General features: G+C 47.1%; 1 protein-coding gene across 1 annotated transcript in view; it reads right to left on the reverse strand.

Moving 5' to 3' along the window:
- Positions 1 to 12447, reverse strand: part of LOC144097978 (uncharacterized) — a 69709-nt gene extending 57262 nt beyond the window's left edge. Inside the window, exons 1-3 of the mRNA XM_077630562.1 lie at positions 12355 to 12447; positions 11760 to 11830; positions 6202 to 6310 (exon numbers count right to left, since the gene is read on the reverse strand). Coding sequence (XP_077486688.1) covers positions 6202 to 6310; positions 11760 to 11813 — 163 coding nt within the window. The 5' untranslated portion in view covers positions 11814 to 11830; positions 12355 to 12447. The remainder of the gene's footprint in view (positions 1 to 6201; positions 6311 to 11759; positions 11831 to 12354) is intronic.
- Positions 12448 to 20943: the final 8496 nt, after the last annotated feature.

Below are 20943 nucleotides of genomic sequence, written 5' to 3' on the forward strand. Positions count from 1 at the left end.
TCACGGGAGCGCATGCATTCCTTCAGTGAACTGACGCAGGCCTGTGAAGCCGAGCGTCGGCTATACCCCCACCCCATCCCTCCCTCGACAATTATCATCAGACGCTTTGGAGGCGGCTCCAAACACGCACCTTACCCTCCCCTTATATACGCTCGCGCTATCATAAGTCCACACAAACCCCTCCTGTAGCCTCTGCCACCACCCCAAAGCCACTCTCGATCATATCCTTTTCCTCTGCCCGGCGGATCCTCCCCCGCGGGGCCTGGAGCACCTTACCACTTGGGAGGCTTGCGAGACCCTACTGCGCTCCGAGGACCCGGCCAAGGAAATTATCGCCACAGGCCGGGCTGCCAGCGTTATAAGCCTCCGGGACATGAACGTTTGAGTGCAGTGGGGCCGTGCGGGGGCCCAAAGACCTGCGCGTCCTAAACTCCCCTGTATGTTATAAAGTTTCCACCACCACCACCACTACACACGGGCGCCTTAGCGTTTTGTCTCCATAAAAACGCAGCCGCCGCGGTGGTGTTCGAACCCGGGTCCTCAAAATCAAACTTTCAATTTTCAGTTGCCCCGCCACGGTGGCTCAGTGGTTAGGGCGCTCGACTACTGATCTGGAATTCCCGGGTTCGAACCCGATCGCAGTGGCTGCGTTTTTTATGGAGCAAAAACGCTAAGGCGCCCGTGTGCTGTGCGACGTCAGTGAACGTTAAAGATCCCCAGGTGGTCGAAATTATTCCGGAGCTCTCCACTACGGCACCCCTGTCTTCCTTTCTTCTTTCACTCTCTCCTTTACCCTTCCCTTACGGCGCGGTTCAGGTGTGCAACGATATATGAGACAGATACTGCGCCGGGTTCGAACCCGACCACGGCGGCTGCATTTTTATGGAGGAAAAACGCTAAGGCGCCCGTGTGCTGTGCGATGTCAGTGCTCGTTAAAGATCCCTAGATGGTCGAAATTCTTCCGGAGCCCTCCACTACGGCACTTCTTCCTTTCTTCTTTCACTCCCTCCTTTATCCCTTCCCTTACGGCGCGGTTCAGGTGTCCAACGATATATGAGACAGATACTGCGCCATTTCCTTTCCCCCCAAAAAAACAATTATTATTATTATTAATTTTCAGTTTTCTCTTTCTTCTTTCCCTCCTTCCTTTATCCCTTCCTTAACGGCGCGGCTCGGGTGTCCACCGAGATATGTAAGACGGTTACTGTGCCAATTCCTTTCCTCAGAAACCAAAAACAAGTGAGCCAACGGCGCTCATAGAGTTCATTGGCGTTGACAACTTTCCAAAGGCCGCATATTTTCACGAAAGGAAAGGCGCACAACCGGCTCCGTGGGTCGCCAGCGGAGACCTCAATCTTGCTTTCATGTACGTGGCGTTGGTGTCCAACTGCAAAAGCGTGCTTTGATTGCGTTCCGCACACTGGATAGGCAGCGCCCTCCCTACCACCCTGGGAGGTGGCATGCAGTTAATGGTTGATCGCGAGAGATTGATCACCAAATGAGCGCTGCGGCCTAGCTATTGCTGCAGTGCCACATGTTAACCACAACGCTGTCAGCGCTAATGCATTCAGGCCACCTCTCTTTCTTACCACCGCCACATGTATCAAAGCACGCATGAGTCGTCCGCGTATTCAGGGAGCCAGTTATGTGCCCTTCCTTTCCTCAAAGCCATTGCCATCTATAACATTGTCAATGTCAACGCCAATGAACATAGTGAACGCCGACATCTTTCGCTTTGTATATCCTAGATTAGCTGAGCTAAACGGCAATAATTTTTTTGACGGTCGATATCTCGAACGATACTGCCGATTAAGAATATTTAAAAGCGCCTAAAATTCGATGTTGGCGGCCATCAATTTTGCAATATAACCTTGCCTCTAAAATCAAAAATATAAACGTCTATCAAAGTTAATCACTGAACTACTGATACATTTGAGGTACATAATATCTGTCTCGCTGAACAATCCAGCTCAGAAGACCACACCGATACAACTAAGTATTCAAAATAAAAATCTGCAAAAGTGGCAATAATCACCCTGTACATTATATATCAACGGGAAGGAAAAATGTATCTGTCCCGCTCGTTGTCCACCGCATTTCATACGCACTCTTAAGGTAATGGAATCGGGGTACGTGGATTTGTTTTTTGATTGGAGAGGGGTGCGTTCTGGCTTCGGAAACTGTTGCAGGAAGAGGTAAGGCAGAAGAGACCTAATGTTTGAATAAAGCACGTTTCACCTTGTATTATCCATTCAGTCCACCTCATTCATATGGCCACGTGTATACTGTCGGGGCTATGAGTTCCTATGACGCATGAGCTACGAACGAAGCAGACAGCTTTATTATTATCCACTGGATCTAAATCTGACTTCTGAAGATGAAAGTCAATTCCAAGTTCTTCAATATGTGGTAGTAAAATTATATGATCACTGAGAAACATGGCGCTTAAATGGCTTTACTAGCGTCCTAGAGACTTCTGTCTCCGATGGTACCTGTATGACCGGAAACTCCGCCAACACATGCGCCTCGTTAACAACGAAAATGTAGAAGCATCATATGCTCTTTCCGCCTAGCAGTACGTGGGACTCATGCCGATGTACTGTTTTCGATAAAAATAATCGTGCTGCTTTATCGTTATGAGGAGCTTGCCATGAAGGTTTCAGCAGGAAAGTGGCACCTCTCAAAGCTAGTTTTTCATTTCGAGGTGGGAACAGGTAAGATTAGTATTGTTTTTATTCGCTTAGCTTTTACCCTCAGAACGTAGCGGATCATACATGAGACCATAATTTTTTAACACATCTTAGTTTGTTTTGCCCTTGTCGGAGTGGTTGTGCAGCTGTACAACATCTATATTTTTGACTTTCAACTATAAAAATTAAGCTTTTAGTTATTGTACCCGGTTGTTAGTCATAGCTCGTGGATCTTTGTTTCAGGACTATTGCAGCTATTCACCCTGAAAGAGGAACGAAGGTTGAGAAGACAGGCGGGAAGCAACACTGCTGGCACCGTGAGCTGCTGCACTCGTAACAGCCCTCAAAGACGACTTTTAGAATTTTCTCTTGTGTTGTTCTTTCTGAGAAAGCACATTTCTTTTCTAAAGTAATAAGTGTTTTATTATTGCATTGATAAATGCTGTGCTCACAAACAGTTTGGAGTTGGGAGACTGCTTAATTCTCATGCTCCCATGTTTTCACTTTCACTTTAATAAAGTGTTCTTTCAAATAAAACTGTTTGGCATTTGGTTCTCAGGCCATGCTATACCGATCAAAATCAGTGTGTTGTGCAAACGTTTCATATTTAGATATTGTTAAACTAGCTACCGGCAACTTCCCTAGAGCAGCGAATATTTGAACCTCACGCTTTCATTGGTGTAAACGACGTAAATTTCGGATTTGCAATTTAATGTGCACTTTCTTTAAATACTTGCACAGAAACGGTATATTGTGCAAAAAATCTTTTAAATAAAAGCACAACAACCACGAAAAAGAAATTTGCATTAACTTCAGATATATTTTCTCCAAACCGAAAAGAAAAATGTGTGTAAATTAACAGTGCAGCCAAAAACAGACAGCTGAACACATTTCATATTCACAAATTTTCTGTACATGATAGAAAAAAAGCACTGTAAAATAACCACCAGAGTAACAGGCATTTTAAAAGCTTTCGGTAAATAATGAGAAAGAACAATTTGAAAATCACAGACTTACTTCAAAACAGAAAATGGAACCTCATAAAAATTTCACAGGGATTTTTGATAAGCAGTAAAAAGTAACATTGTAAAATAACCAAAGAACTAAAAACAGAAAGCAGACCAGTACAGATATTTTCTGGCAGGACAGCTGCAAGAAAAAATGTCTTTTTTCCCAAAAATGTCTTTACATAGTACGTTAAAAACCTACCACTCGTTTCCCCTGTAGTGCTGTTGCTGTAGTGCTCTTCGCGCCGTCGCGGGTCCGGGACTCAGGCGCGGCGCAGTCATGACCATATTAATTTTATTTCTCCGAGTCTAACTGGCTTCATACACTGACACAACGGGTAATTTTTCGAGACTGGAAGTCCTAGTGGTAGCGCACAATAAATTGCTCGCATGCTCTGCGATTAGCGCACGGTGAATACACGAGGGTGGCGACGGAACCTGCAGTTTCATTCATAAATATTCGGGCAATAATGTTTTCTTTTGAGCTGTCCAGCGGAGCATTTACACCTTCTCTAAAGACCAGAACGCTTTAAAAGTTTAGTACTCTACGGGAGGCACACATGCCCCATTAGATGGATAAAAAGCAAACCACGTGACTCGAAAACTTTTAACCAAGGCTGTACGTGCCTCCCTTAAGACTATCGTGAACGGGGGCCAGTTCCCACGGCGCCGGATCCCAGAACAAAGCTGCCTCATATCAGTTAACAAACCCTCAACCGCCAAGCTGGAACTGAGCATGTGCATCATGCCGGAAGCCAAGAAAACCGTGAGAATAAAACGATTCCCTGATTCGCTTATAGGCATCTGACCTATGTGCAATATACATACGAGTGGTGTGCACCATCATGGGAGCCGTGACGTCACGTACAATGCATCTAAAATATAGCGTAGGTGGAGATGGCGCCTGCATCAAGCGCACGCCCAATAACGTCGGTGGCAGAAGGGAACATGTGTTCATCTTGAGAACCAGCGCAAAACAAACACTTCCTGGTCGTCAAGATGAACTACTTCCAACTAGCCCTGGATAAATGTATGTTAAAGCTTTGCATACAGTAGTTGCATTCACACTCGTCTACACTGTTGAGGAAATTTTCTGAAAACTATAACGCGAAAGTTCAGCACACACGCTGTTTTAGTGTTACTCTTGTAACAGCTGGGCCGTATATTGCCTCTGCTGCGGAGTTATAATAAACAAACGCATTAAACATCGAAGCGTTCTCGAAGCTTAAGGCAGTCTAAGAAAAAATCCCCGAGCGAATTCTCAAAACTGCTAGTGCGCTTGAAGTGTTTCTGATTTAACAACGCCTTGGATATCGTGTGGCGGGGTATCGTGATCGTTGATGTAGCCAGAGCAAGCAATTCACGAGCCGCAGATTTGGCACGAGTAGGCCTCAGAATATGGGCCCTGGTCTGCTGACGTCAGCTGTAGTTCTGCCAGAAACGTGCTATAGTGAATATGGCGAAACGAAAAACAGGAACGCTGACAAAATTTTTTTTAAACGGTTCGGATGTTTCGGCCTTCGCTTGGAAGGAAAAATGTTTAGCCATTTTGACAACCACCTTTGGTTGGCGTTACTGTTTTCCTCTTTGGCATGAATTTTCTACCCAACCAGAAAAGATGTCATCAAACCTTAAATTCAGACAGTGAATAAGTCGTGTGAAAATGTCCTTCGCCAGCAGAACCTATTTGAAAGAAATACTTTTGATAGTACCGCGAGGCAAGACTCAGTGTAAGTTAACGGTAGTGGTAAGAAAATCTTTAAAAACCAAACCCACCGAAAGTGCAGGCAACCATCTATGTGAAAGTCCTCGGAATCTTCCCCCAACATTCATAGCCTTTAAAAATATTTCGCCGTTAGGGCACCCCTAGCCCGAACAATCCTGTCCTCGTCCTCAAGCTCTTTCATCTTGATACCTTCATCGTCTATTTTAAAGCTGCACACCGGACTGCCCGTTGTCACCCTTGAAGAAGGAGCCGAACCAGCTCTGAAACATCGGGCTTTTCAATCAAAAAGTTTTAGTAAGAGACGTGCCCTTTATTTTCCTACAGAATATATCCTAACCAGAAAGGCTATTATGTCAAAATGTTCATTTTCCAGTATGGCTTCGTTGAAGGTACGTATTTACTTTCAGTTCCTCTCATTACTAGCGCAGGCATCCCTTGTAAAAAAATAACTTACGCCCAGGCGATGGCTAGTCTCGATTTCAATAGACAAGGAGACTTTCGAGACGTTCGTTACCACTTTCAGTTTGCTAACGCAATTTCCAGTCGTCGCTTCCGGTTTTATGACGTCACATGGTATGTGGCGCCACATGACGTCATTCTTGTCATCACCACACATCACATCACGTGTAATGCTGCGTAATACACCTCGTCATACACATTGATCGTATGTGTGATCACGTGACCTGACAGTTGACAACAAACTAGGCGTGACACCGGACGCCACCAGACGAGCAGACTTTAGCTCCTTATGCTGTCGCGTAAAATATAGACCACTCACCCCATTTAGAAAGATCGTTGACATCCGGGATGTAGGCGGCCGTTTTGTCCTCCAGCAACTTGTCCCGGAAGCCCAGTGCTCTGGACGCCAGGTTGAACCCGTTCATGCCCTGAAACAGCCGTAATCCCCCACCCGCCTCTGTTCGCGCAGTATTGTCATTGTGCATACTGTTCGCCAACTCGCCCGACTAGCAACTCATGTCCAGTTCTCTGACGCCATGCGTTCTTCTAAGCGAAGACTCCAGTTTATGTTATACCAACTAAACGGCAATCCTCGGTCTTGCGACATAACATCTCGCAATGGACTTCGTCATATATCGTAGCTGCAAAGCCAGCGAAGCATGGTTGCTCCAACAGTGCCATCAATGTGCAGAAAACGTACAAAGCTTATATGGCACTGCTATAAAGAAAACAGAATACTACACTCGTATTCACGAAAAAAACGGGCAGGCAGGACGAAGACGTCAAAACGTTATTCTGACGTCACACATATACTACCAGGTAGTGTCTTTATACAAATGCAATAAAACCAGCCACAAAAACAGAAAAAAAATTGTCGGTGGTTTAGCTCTGGTTAAAGCTGGAGTGACGCGATAGCCACAGCTGGCCGAGTGGAACTTGCTCAGTTCAATTCCAAAGTCAGTCTTTCGCCGCTCCGTTTCGCTGGGAGTTCCTTCTTCGCCTTCGTCCCACTTGACACGGCGCATGCGCAGAGCTGTGGCAGCTCGGTTTCGCCGTCGCGCCGCGCCGCCGGCAGCAGCAGCCGCTCCGCACCACCTGGCTGTTCACGTGACCAACCCCGTGACGAACCACGTGATCAGCCACGGCACCGCGCCGCCGGCAGCTGCTCCGCACCACGTGACCGACCACGTGGCAGCGTGACGGCGCAGTCACGGGGTGGCAGTGCAGCCGCAGGGTGGCGGCGCCGCCACGCTCAAGGCTCGAAATGATGTCATGTAGCTATCGCTAAAAATTGGAGGCGATACTTAGGCTCCGCCTTAAGGTTATGACGCAATAGCGTAATGGATTAATTCCTATATATGCAGAACATCATTCTCTACCTTAAATTCATTTATCTCTGGGAGTCCTCATACCCCTCCTGGCGCAGTGCTGCAGTGGTTAAGCGAACGCCGCTGCCCTGCGATGGCAGGTGCTCCCAGCGGTGGGCCATGTGCTGCCCACGTTGCTCTTCCCGAGCCATCAATCATTCATTTCACTGCCACCTGCCACGGAGGCCCGTTTGCACACTATCCTTTGACAGGTTGCGATGACATCGCAAGGTCACGTGACCAAGGTGGCCCACATGCTTCCTAGGTTGCTCTCTGGGCACCGCCTGCCAGAGCCATGCTCAAGATTTTTCGCTCACAACGCCGACTGACACCAGATTTTCTGGTGAAGGGGGCTTTAACGCTGTCGCATTAATACAAGAAGTACGCAGGGAAACGCTGCCCTGTGTACTACTTCTTGTGATCTCATTTTTGTCGCGGGCTTTATTATGTTTGATACACACCAACTAGCCCGCATGGTTACCCTGTTGCTGTGTTATGCAGGGCGAACCACCGTCACAATCCGTTACAGAGTTAAACCTATTCCATCATCATGAATATTCCTACACGTTCCCTGAAGGACAAAGGCCTCTCCCATTTTGCGAGAAAGGGTTAGTAGATTCGTCTCCATCTGTCTGAATGAAATGCTACGTAACCCTCTCCTTACAGCTTACTGTAGCCTTTACATGACGTGATCCCTAAGGCTCCCCTACCTCATGTGTTAGGGCGCACAAAAGCCAGTTGATGAACAAGAGCCAGTTGAGACAGCTGTGCAGCTACAGAAGACAACCGGGCCCAGCGTTCTCCCACAGCCCATCTGACGCCGTGAACCGGAGGGCTTAACCTCAGGGTGAATGGGTGCACAACCCACACTTATTCCGTCCTCTCTTGCATCGTGAAGTACGGCGTGTTGGAAGCCATCGATCGAGGCTTGGAGGCCAGTACTAAATAAAGCAATTCGACCTGCCTCTTCAGTTCGCTTTCCTTCCAGCATGAACCCGCATGTACACATCCCAGTTACCCATCAATAGATGGCTTTCATCAAAAATGGGCAATAGCCGTTATTGTGAAGTGCAACCGTTTTCGGCGAAAAAAGGCTGATAAAGTTTATTTCGTCATGGCTATTACCTCAGTGAGCAGTCCGACAAAGATTCTTCCAGCGGGCCAATTTTTCTGCCCTTTATTTCTCGCACACCATTTCGAAAAATTTTTAAATTAGAAATTATTTTTCAGGGGTACTTTTCACCTCTGGGACGTGTTCCGGCAGCGCTGTTTGTTTAACACAGCAGGTCTGCGCGTTGTCAGTATACGGCAATGCCATCTCGTGGTACGCGAAGTCGATAACAGACAGTTTTAGTTGTCCGTACGTAAAGGTATAGCACACGCAGAGAGGCGGCGGGAACGACAGCGCGCATGCGCAGAACGCTAGTGCGAACTCTGCCCCTTACGTACGTACTCAAGCCGGCGCAGCTCGCACTGCAGCGTTTGCGGAGCTGGCAAGGTTAACGATGACAACATGGTGGCGCCCTCCTGCTCGGTGGAGACAAGATACCAATATAAACCCACTACCAGCCGGGTGCCAGGGCTGCAAACATATAAGAACTATACTTTTATGAGGAATTCAGTCGTCCTTCATTTATGAAACTCTAGAAAACTGTGATTCGGAACAGCTAAACAGTGATTAGTGTACTTTAAGCTAAAATATTAATGAAAAACTTTTCCCATACCGGCTCTGCAATCTAATGTGCACGACTACATTGCCCTTTAAGCTCACCGCTACCTCACGAGAACCTCTAGACTCCTGGTTTGTTCAACAGGCTGAAGGTAAATCTTCCTGTTGAAGTAAACCATGTAAAATCAGGGACAAAAATTTTCTCCGTGGTGTTTTCAGCAACTGCTTCCTTCATATACGTCTCGACGTCAAATCTTGCTTCACGCACTCCAGTGCACCCGCCGCGGTTGCTCAGTGGTCAGGGCGCTCGGCTACTGATCCGGAGTACCCGGGTTCAAACCCGACCGCGGCGGCAACGTTTCAGTGGAGGCGAAATGCAAAGGCGCCCGTGTGCTGTGCGATGTCAGTGCACGTTAAATATCTCCAGGTGGTCGAAATTACTCCGGAGCCCTCCACTACTACGGCACCTCTTTCTTCCTCTTCTTTCACACCCTCCTTTATCCCTTCCCCTACGGCGTGGTTCGGGTGTCGGCCGAGATGTGAGACAGATACCGCGCCATTATCTTTCCCAAAAAACCAATTTTCAAAAATCTCAGTGCACGTTAAAGATCCCTTGCCCCGCCGCGGTGTCTCAGTGGTTAGGGCGCTCGACTACTGATCCGGAGTTCCCGGGTTCGAACCCGACCGCGGCGGCTGCGTTTTTATGGAGGAAAAACGCTAAGGCGCCCGTGTGCTGTGCGATGTCAGTGCACGTTAAAGATCCCCAGGTGGTCGAAATTATTCCGGAGCCCTCCACTACGGCACCTCTTCTTCCTTTCTTCTTTCACTCCTTCATTTATCCCTTCCCTTACGGCGCGGTTCAGGTGTCCAACGATATATGAGACAGATACTGCGCCATTTCCTTTCCCCCAAAACCAATTATTATTATTATTAAAGATCCCCAGGTGGTCTAAATTATTCCGGAGCCCTCCACTACGTCACCTCTACAGCACGCCATCTCGAGCTGGGAGGACTGGGAGGTCCTGCTTATGTCTGCAGACCCGACATCGCAGCTTGCTGCGGTGACTCGGGCTGCCGACGTCATGTCCCGGCATGACCTACTTGATGCAGTGCGGGACCGCGCAGTGGCCCAGGGACCCAGCTGGGTCTAAAGCTCACTTGCTGAATAAAGTTTTTCTGTCTGTCTGTCCCTCCTTTATCCCTTACCTTACGGCGCGGTTCAGGTGTCGGCCGATGCGTGAGACAGGTACTACGCCATTTCCTTTCCCCAGAGACCTAAAAAAAATTCACTCCAGTGCTACCATTCATGCGAACAGATGAGGTGATTCGGAACCGTGTGTAAACACCTTCGTGCTCTGCTGGACGCCACTGAGACGCTAGGTGCCACAGTATGCCCCTTGAAAGCAGGTCTGTAGAGTCTTGGTGAACAGAAATGTATAAACCACGCTAAAATTGTCGTCAGAGTGTTACTGTTGCCATTGAATTGAGACCATCGCAGCAGCATAAAAGTCATTTGGATCAATTTTCTCGACCCTTCATAGCTTCAGCAACGAAGACAAGCACTTAGGACAAAGAAGCATACATGGGTGTGGCGTGTGCTCCGCTCAAAAGAGGTGACCAGTATTAATTGACACGGAGTAATTACTCCCCAGTTAAAATCTTCTCTACCTCGGGTATTTCCTCTAAAATATATCGGATGCATAACTGGCGTCCGGTAGGAGAACAAAAATGGCAACTGAGGAAAAGAAGCGTTGCCCATACCAGGCGAGAGATACATACGGAATCGGAATTTTGTTGACATAGTGCTCTCGTAACTGGTGTGAGACTGAATAAAATGGCTGGCATAGATATTCTGCATGCGGTGAACCTAAGCTGGCTCATAATATTATTGATGACAATGATGCCTGGGGTGCTTACTAGTTGTTTTTGCCGACTAAAAAGGTGATTTAGCGGTCAGCCCACTCAGCACATTAAGGAAGCTCTCCACTACATTCCTAAGCAACTTGTTTGGAAGGAAGGAAGAAATTTACTGGCACCCTTTTTGAACCGGGGCGGTGGAGGTCAACTTTACCTAGTCAATTTATGCGTTAGCCTTATTTTTCTTGCACTTCTTTCAATTTTCAGTCTTATTCCGGCTCTTTTCCATTCTAAGCTGTTTTCTTCCTAAGTACTAAGCCATACTACTTTGGTTTCTGTGATGGCTCGTGCATTTTTTCGACTCTCCTTTTACGCCACTAGCACTCCAGTCTCCTCTTGACTGTCTCTACTGCTGATGCGTCAATTTTGCCTTCACTATCCCAAAAACCCAGAGCTTCAGAAACGTTGACCGTGACATCATTGACGTCTGGGTGTATAACCTTGGCTGTCTATTCGACAACGCTTAATTTTATCTGCACTGTTGCTGCTAACTACAAAGATACTGTCACGCGCCTTCGTAGAACATCGACGGAAGAAGAAGATCAACGGTTGGACGGATGGGTAGAGGTAAAAGAGGAGGAAGGGCAGAAGGACGCTCGTAGGCTTTGTCGAGGTCCTGCTTCGATCGATCCCTCTGTAAATAAATCCCCGTGCGTGCTAAGCACGTAACAGTTTTATCCGCCGGCACATGTTATTTCTATATTAGCTCATTCTAGGGAATCCTGACGCGGCTCCAAAGAGGAGGACACTTAATCATTGAACCAGAACAAAGCACCTGCTTCCATTATTCGTTTAATGTTCGAGATGAAAGACAGGGACCCCAACGGTACAGTTTCAGGACGAAACCTGTTGCCACGTGATGTCGCTCATCGAAACACTCCGACGCGAAACTTGCCACACGCAAAAACACATCGGCCTACTTACTATGCACACAACGGCGGTGAACAGGAGCGTGGTCTTCGTGCTACTCCAGCACATCTTTCCTCCGGGTCAATCTGTAAGGAGCCGAAAGTCCCCCCCCCCTCCTTTATAAGTGCCTCTAACACCGCCAGATTGACAAATTATTTAAACCCAAAATGGGAAGACTTCTTATGCGCGATAGAGCTGTACTTGGGTCTACGTAACAAACTTTTTCAAAGCAGTAGCCGTGATGTGTTTCCAAGCCTGCCGCATGTGGCAGGAAATCTCGAAAACGTACTCTGCAAAATGCGTGTTTTAATTTACATATATTTTCTATCTGGTGCTCCATCGTGGCACATTCCGACCTGGCGATATTTATTTCGTTAAACCTCTACTTGTTTTGACGCCTTCTTTATGACAAGGACCTAAAGAGACAGTCAGCCTTTGATAGCTTTTTGCTGTAGTGGACCCGACATTCGTATCATGCGTTCTTCGGATCGAAAACGATGTTGCTGTTGTTGTCGTTGTGGCCTCAGTTCATATAACACGCAACCCTAATGCGGGATTGGCCCCGGTTCTGGGTGGACGCTCGAAGCAAAGGTGTCGACAGCCAACTTACAGAGTACGGTTGCTGTCGGATGCGGTCGGTGTGGTCTTCTTCTTTTTCGTCTCCACACCCCCTGTCCGTTCCGGTTGATGCCTGACAGCGGAGCTGTTCAGATAACCGCACCTTTATTTACTCAAATTATTATTATATGTTATAGTTATTAAAAAATTGTTTATTATGAAATAAAGAATATCGACAAGCAGTGACAAGAAAAACAAATAAATCCATTCCAGACGTATCAGAAGCACGCGAAGCAAGGTCCCGTTCTTAAGGTCTGCAGAGCACGCGTTGTTTGGCCTTTAAGATCTGTGTGACAACTTGCCATGTGATCTTTTCGGGCATTATTCGTAATTCGGGCGTTTAGAGCACGTTACTTTAGAGGAATAGAATTTTTATTACAAAGAGCTCGTGACTGCGCTCGTCGTAAACCAAGCGTTTACCGGACCTCTTGTACTTCGACGCTGGGTTCTACAAAGGCTCCCGCAATAATTTTTATTATTCGTTTCATATCTCGTAACCCTATTCTTCTGTATCATTCCAAGCTCGGCTGTACAGGGAGTCTTACTTGCTCTGTACCAAAGTCGGTCTAGCCTGACCGACTTGTGTTCATGGTTCCAGATATTTGTTTTTAGCTTGGGGCTGCAGGCACACCCTAACAAAAATTTCTCTAGACAGTCTATACACTGTCTATAGACTTCTGTCTATAAAGTCTATAGACTTTCTATAGCCAAACCCTAGATAACACTCTAGAGGCTATACAAATCCTATCGACAGTCTATAGACAATCTATAGATTTATGGCCATACACTTTTAGTAGACCTTTGTCTATAGACAGTCTATAGACTATGAACAGACAAAATAAATATCTATAGGAGGCCAACGGAGTCTATAGGAAGTCTACAGACTGTCTATAGACCATTTTTATAAGGGCAGTGCCGGCTAATCAGTCACCAACATAACGCGTAAAGTTTCAGAACCAGGCCCCTGACTTACTAGTGATGATGATTATGATTTTTATGCCACAATGGCATCCGTGACCAAATAGTGTCATGGCGCAAGGTGTTTGCATCAACTCACGCTAAAGTCAGATACCCATTTCCCAAGCATTTCACCCCAAACAAGACGAGCACAAGCCAGGGAAAAGCTTGCACATGTATCACCGGTGGGTACCTGGCAGCACTGAGGATCGAACCCCGCACCTCCCGCATGCAAGGCGGATGCTCAATTGCTAGGCCACCGCTGCGGTTCTCTGACCCGCTAATGACAGTTGACACTCTCACTTTAGAGCGTAAAGTTTCAGAACCAGGCCCCTGACTTACTAGTGATGATGATTATGATTTTTATGCCACAATGGCATCCGTGACCAAATAGTGTCATGGCACAAGGTGTTTGCATCAACTCACGCTAAAGTCAGATACCCATTTCCCAAGCATTTCACCCCAAACAAGACGAGCACAAGCCAGGGAAAAGCTTGCACATGTATCACCGGTGGGTACCTGGCAGCACTGAGGATCGAACCCCGCACCTCCCGCATGCAAGGCGGATGCTCAATTGCTAGGCCACCGCTGCGGTTCCCTGACCCGCTAATGACAGTTGACACTCTCACTTTAGAGCGTAAAAACTGTCAGACATAGATAGCGCAGACACTTTGTGAAGCCGCGGAAATGTTTGACTACAATCAGATTTTTTTTTCATGGCGTTCCATTTCATTAGTGCTCCTGTCTTCGTCGTGCGAGCTTCGTGCAGCAGCAGCTGGGAAGCCAGCTGGCAAGCTGGACATCATCTAGTAGAAAAAATGCACAGGCGATCGTACGATGCAGTGTGACAGAACTGCATTAGCATGCAGTATTGGTTGTACATTTCACTTTTACACCGATTGCCTTCCTATTGCGGCTTTTGAGTTAGATTTCGCTGTCAGTTTTTCATTCTCGTGCTACGCAGGCATATTGGTAGGTGGAGGGTTCTTGAGGGTCGGGGTGAGTGGTTGGTGTTGGCTGGAGGTCGTGGAGGGCGGAGGTGAATGGTGAGGGTGGGAGCTCACAGGTGGGATATGCATTTTCACCGGTAGGTACAGACGTGCACCCACCGGGGGGAGCTTCTGGGAAGTGGACACTTGAAAAGGGCTATGCTGCTTACGCAGTAGAAGAAATTTACGAGAAACGACTTGTAGGTCCTTGGTCTACCTTGAGATGAAGAAATGACGGCTTCCTTGCTCACGAAGTGCGGCAAGACTGGTCAAGGCGCATCATCTTGCATACCTCGGCTACAGCGCCGGAGCGCCGATGAGAGAAGACAGACCTCACACGGACGCGGCCCTCAAACCTCACAGTAGAACACGTCACGAAAGCATGGACCCAACACGACACGCGCTAAGAGCGCTCCGTAGCACGATTCTTGCCGAAGCATTTTTAGAACTCGGACTAAATCAACACGGTCGACTCAAGAATAAGCGAGAAGGTACTCGAGCGTCGAAGATGATGCTGCCAGTGCAGCTGCTATCACGGGGATAGCTTGACTCGCTTCTCATTGTTCCGTCGTACCGGTGAGTGTCGTACCAGGGCCGTCGTGCCCAGGGACTCATGTGATGTGGGTTTGTTTGTGGATGGTGTATGTCAACGCATCCTTACAATTTTCACAGTGCGCGAACATAGGCGTTCGGTGGGCGGGTGTTCAATGGTGGCTTGCCCTTTGGCGACGATGATGACTGGTGTCGCTGTTGGTTTCGTTGAAGTTTCGATTCTTGGCCGTCGATGGCGCCATCGTCGCCTCACAGTACAACCAGTTCGGTTTGCGGGCCTCTGACTGCGTGAATTCTCAAGGGTTCTCACCGGGTCTTGACTCGGCGAAGTATGCGAGTTTCTAGAGTTCGAGCAGTACCCAGAAATTCTGGACGAAAGCAGTTTTGAGTGGGAAGCCGTTCATGAGCGCAATTTTTTCATATAATGTAAGATTTTATTATAAAAATCAATATTTCCTCAGATCACGCGACGGCACACTTGTATTGTTTTTCTATTCAAGTTTTTGCTGTCGCCAAAGGCGTTCCCCATTGGCTTTCTATGGCAGTCTTAACTATTCGATGTTGTCGATGAAAACACATTAAAAGAAAGATTTTACCAGATATCAGGACCATTACCTTCAATATTGTCATAACAACGTATTACAATTTTCTAATTTTCAAACTTTTTCCTGAGAAAGTTGGACATGTTTAGGGCAGTCTAGCCAAGTGCCGTGGTTTCGAGTACGGCGCCAGTGTAAAGGCTTATTTCCCTCATCGGCGCTTCAGCGTTCAGCTTGTAGCTGTCTTTCGAAAGCGACGGAAGTGATCGGATTGCTGCGCATTGGCAGATCCACCAGAGAAGTGATTAGATACGTTACACTGAGCGCTCGCCAGGCTGTGTACTAAGGTACTCCGAGCGCACGTCGTAGGAACTGGCGTCGGAGCATGTTGATAATTTCCGCTCACAGGCGCGCGAAGCACATCACCCCGTTTTTCTAATATTAGCATATAGTCATGCAGTGAAAGTGTACTACATACCTCCTCAAATACTAAGAAATATCCAAAATATAGAAAAACAAATGAACGAAGAAATTGAGGGACAGCCTAACATTCGGCACAGTTTAAAATTTGGTGGGAAATTTTGCATTATAAAAAAGACGACCTGAACATGCAGAAATCGCATTTCATTTCTTCGAGACCATCGTACAAGTAGTCTTCAGCTAAAATTGTAAAGATGTCCGAGTGCATTGCACGTTTAAGAACCCCAAGTACTCGAAATTCATCGCAGCCCTCCACTACGGCGCCTTTTTCCCTCCTCGATCACCGTGATTGGACATTAGTGAGTGTGTGCGTGAGGGGTTCTGAGTGCGAGTGGACGAGAGTGTGAGTGAGTGGTTGTGAGTGCGAGTGGACATAAGAATGTGAGTGGGCACGATTGTCAGTTATTTGCTTTTGGTTTTATAGAGTTTAACGTCCCTAAGCGACTCAGACTATATGACGGACTCCGTGGCGGAAGGCTCTGGCAATTTCGACCACCTGGGATTCTTTAAATTGCACTGACATCGCACCTAGAATTTCGGCTTCATCGAAATTCGACCGCCGCGGCCAGGATCCAACCTGCGTCTTTCGGGCCAGCAGCCGAGCGCCTTAACCACTGAGCCACCGCGGCGGCAATGTGAGGGCGAGTTGAGATGAGTGTGAGTGAGTGCATGTAAGTGGGGACGAGTTATGGCATTTGATAATTGTGATAAGCCTAAGAATGTGAACAATGAGCAGTATCTATGTCTGAAGAGAAACCGCTGAAGGGAACATTAGCGTCCAAAAAATTATAAAAAGCGAAAGCTTTACTACTCCCCACCGTAGCTTCTTCGCCGTGAGTTTGACCTTGAACCGAGGAGAAACCACGTGACCGCTATGACGGCACTCAGACGCCGCCGCCGAAACCGAGAGCTCGCCGTTGGTGGTGGTGGTAGTGGTTTTATTAAAAATAATAGCAAAAAGGAAGGAAAAGATTTTTTGCTAGCCCCGGCATCTGCCATCGATACTGAAGCACCTGAGCTGGGGCAGCGGAAATAAAGGATAGCAGGCAGAATGGAGAAAGGAAATGAAAGAGGTGAGGGGACAGGAAGAGAGGATAGGGGGAGAAGTAATATGTACAAACTATTTACACAATAAGAAATGTGTACAGGTTGTGCGCGTGATTAGTTCATTTTAGAGGAATTAAATCACACATGCGCACAGCACTGTGTTGGTTACAACTGGAGTAGGGCGTCCAGTTATTAATCGTTCAAGGTAGAACTCGCGCAGCGTTCGGTCACTGCGTGTAGCTACCTGACGGACGGGACGTCAAGCCCGTGTGTTCGAGGAATGCACAGAGGCTCACCAAAGTTCGCTCACGAGTGCGCGCACTGCCCTGCGGCCACAATAGCGTCTTGATGGAGTCTGGTAAACGCTCAATGTGTTCATTCGCGTTGGCACTGACAACGTTCTCGACTCCGATGATTTTGAGGAAAGGAAGGGCGCATAACTGGCTCCCTGTGTGCCAGTGGGCACCTCAATCGCGCTTTGAGGTACACGGTGGTGGTGAGAGAGATGTGGGCTGCATGCATTAGCGCTGGTAACGTTGTGGCAGACACGCGGCACTGCAGCAACAGGCCGCAGCGTTCATAGGTGAACAACCTCTCACGATCAACCATTAACTGCCACCTACCAAGGTGGCACGGTGGGCGTGCTGCCCACCCAGTGTGCAGAACACATTCGACGTTACAGTCGCCAAGCCTCATCTACTTGCGCGATATACCACAGCTTTCGCTCTCTAGCCAGGTTCAGCAGTAATTGAACCGCAGCTATTTTAACTGTCTTGGCTCATGAGTGGCGTGGACGGAAGTTGTGAACGGACATTCTTCGCACGAACTGTCAGTCATAAGTTGTCTGGCAAATGAAACAAAAATGCAAAAGTTGGTTAAGCAGCATTTCTTAAGCAACATATGTGTAATGAAAACACAAGAAATTAAAAACAAAAACAAAAGTAAAGATAAATAGGCAGATATTAGAAATTAAAAATAATAAAAACAAGAATAAGAAGGAACAAAAAGAAAAAAGTGAAAAAATAGCAAAATAAAAAAGTTGCCGCCACCGTCTGGAAGACGTTAAAGGAACGAGCGTTAGCTGTTTGGTTTACTAGCATTGATATGCCGTCATAATCTCGTGGATTCACTTCTGTCCACCACATTGGAATTGTACTATTATTATTATTGGCACCCGAATTTAGCTGCCATCTTGGATTATGACGTCATATTCATGTGGTGGCATAAGTCGGCCGACATCTTGGATTAATTAATGATTTCATCAATGAATTACCATTATTGGCCGACATCTTGGATTTATAAGTGACGTCACCAATCAATCACCAATACGATATACTAATTACGTCACCAATCAATCACCAATAGGGTTGCTATATCGGTTTACAATGGAAGCCGCCATCTTGAATTCCTCGGACTTCAAAAATTTCACGCCTAAGGGAGGAGGTAGCAGAGCCGAAGACATCGAGAAACGTGATGAGTACTGCTGCTACTGCTGCTATTGCTGATAGGAAGAAAGAAAAGGAAAGTGCACGGGCCTGCCTACTGGCTCAAGCCGAGCCACGCTCGCTGCCGCGTGCTGAAAGTAGGAGAGTTAAATGATAGAAGAGCAAAGATAGAAAGAAAAGGCGCGCGCTAATATGCCCCGAGCCGATCCCGGAGGCAGTACAATACCGGGCTGACCCGTGCCAGAGTGCTTCAAGCCAAGCACTCCACCATTTTCCAAAAATAAGTTTAATATCTTGGGTCTGAGGACCCGCAGCAGATATGAAATCAGGTAGATATCATGGTTGATTGGTACGTTTTAATGGGGGAGGCTTGAGCGTACGTGATGAGTAATATTTGGCATGAACGCCAACAACAAGATCAGACAGCTGCGATTAGACACGAGAGCCGCGGACCTACGACGAACATAGCAGGATAAGACGCCACAGAATGGAATAGGTGCATAATTAAACTCGACGCAAATATGACGGTTATTACTTAAAATTGTTATAGAGTGTGCATTCTGTCTTGCGCAATGCCTTACTTTCGCGAGATTTTAATACAATCTTACGAAAATATACATTTAACGCCGAGAAATTGATAATAATAATAATAATATAATAATAATTGGTTTTGGGGGAAAGGAAATGGCGCAGTATCTGTCTCATATATCATTGGACACCTGAACCGCGCCGTAAGGGAAAGTATAGAGGAGGGAGTGAAAGAAGAAAGGAAGAAAGAGGTGCCGTAGTGAAGGGCTCCGGAATAATTTCAGCCACCTGGGGATCTTTAACATGCACCGACATCGCACAGCACACGGGCGCCTTAGCGTTTTTACTCCATAAAAACGCAGCCGACAAACTGAGTAATAATAATAATAATAATAATAATTGGTTTTGGGGGAAAGGAAATGGCGCAGTATCTCTCTCATAAAGCGTCAAACACATGACCCGCGGCGTAAGGGAAGGTATAAAGGAGGGAGTGAACGAAGAAAGGAAGAAAGAGGTGCCGTAGTGGAGGGCTCCGGAATAATTTCGGCCACCTGGGGATCTTTAACGTGCACCGACATCGCACAGCACACGGTCGCCTTAGCGTTTTCCTCCATAAAAATGCAGCCGGTGGTGGTGGTAGTGGTTTTATTAAAAATAATAGTAAAAAGGAAGGAAAAGATTTTTGCTAGCCCCGGCATCTGCCATCGATACTGAAGCACCTGAGCTGGGGCAGCGGAAATAAAGGACAGCAGGCAGAATGGAGAAATGAAATGAAAGAGGTGAGGGGACAGGAATAGAGGACAGGGGGAATGCAGCCGCCGCAGATTCATTTTTCAGGACACACGCGTGACAGGGTCAGGGTCATGCTGATGCCTTGGTAGTAAGTATACACCTCCTATAGACAAACGTCATGTTTGTAAACAAAGGTGGTGCTGCCGTCGCAGCGACACGGGTGTAGGCAGGAAGAGCAGACCGCCTACACTGCCCTTCCAGCGACAAGCGACTCTGCACGTAGAAAAAAGTCGTGTGCGGGCATTTTATTGTGTACTCTGCAGATTTGTCCGAGCATTTCGATGCGTGCGTGTCGCTTGAGTACGGGCACATTCTTGTTTATGCCTGCAAAGCAGTTCTGTTGCAATTTAAACGCGCTCATCGGGCGTATAAAGTAAGCGGAGCAGTGCATCTGTATCATTCTGCGGTTCTCAGCAGCAAGCACGTGGTAGCAAACAACGGCGCAGTTACGATGGGCGAATATATCGACGGCTTGAGCCAGGAGGAAAAAGCAAGGTATGTGCAGAAATTGGCCGTGTACGGATCGCAACTGCCGGACCCATACAGCATACCGGAGTCCGAGTGGAAGAAAGGCGACGACGCGAAGCAGCTGCGCCCACACTTTCAAATGACAAACCTTGTGGTGTGCCTCATGTATTCACCAAGCCAGTTCACCCCCGAGAACGTCGAAAATTATAAGGCACTTGAGGCTTACAATTACTTTGAATCAGGCAAGTATGATTACTATATTTTTGTCACTATCGTCTGCGCAGAGAACTTTATGGATAAGAGCTCGCTTTGTTCTGTTTCCTGAAACAGATACTTGTGCAACGAGTGGAGGTCTCGCTCCGCCGGTAATGTATTCAGGTCCGTAAAAATGCACTTTTCATTACCCACTTGATGCTTGGAAAGCTGCATTAACATGGAGCCGTTCGCCTGAGCTTCAAACAGAAGTGCACTCTGCTGCTTTGAATGTTTAGTCACTCAGCTTGTTCTTTCCGAATTATGATTTAAAGGCATTTCTTTTGCTTGATCAGAGTGCCTTTTGGGACGGTATTTGCTTGGTATGAGGACGGACTGGTGGTACGGCACATATTACCTTGGTGCATTGCACTTATTCATGCGCTGCTCATGCACTTTTATGCACTGGTGGTGGTTGTTTTGTTTGGTTATCATAACCATTGCTTAAGTCCTGAGGACGCAGCTGCGATGCCTGCAAAATTTCGTCTTATTTAGCTATTGTTTATGTTCAATGTGCTTTTCAAATGCTCTT

This window comes from Amblyomma americanum, chromosome 7 (assembly GCF_052857255.1).
Source record: "Amblyomma americanum isolate KBUSLIRL-KWMA chromosome 7, ASM5285725v1, whole genome shotgun sequence".
Classification (NCBI taxonomy): Eukaryota; Metazoa; Arthropoda; class Arachnida; order Ixodida; family Ixodidae; genus Amblyomma; species Amblyomma americanum.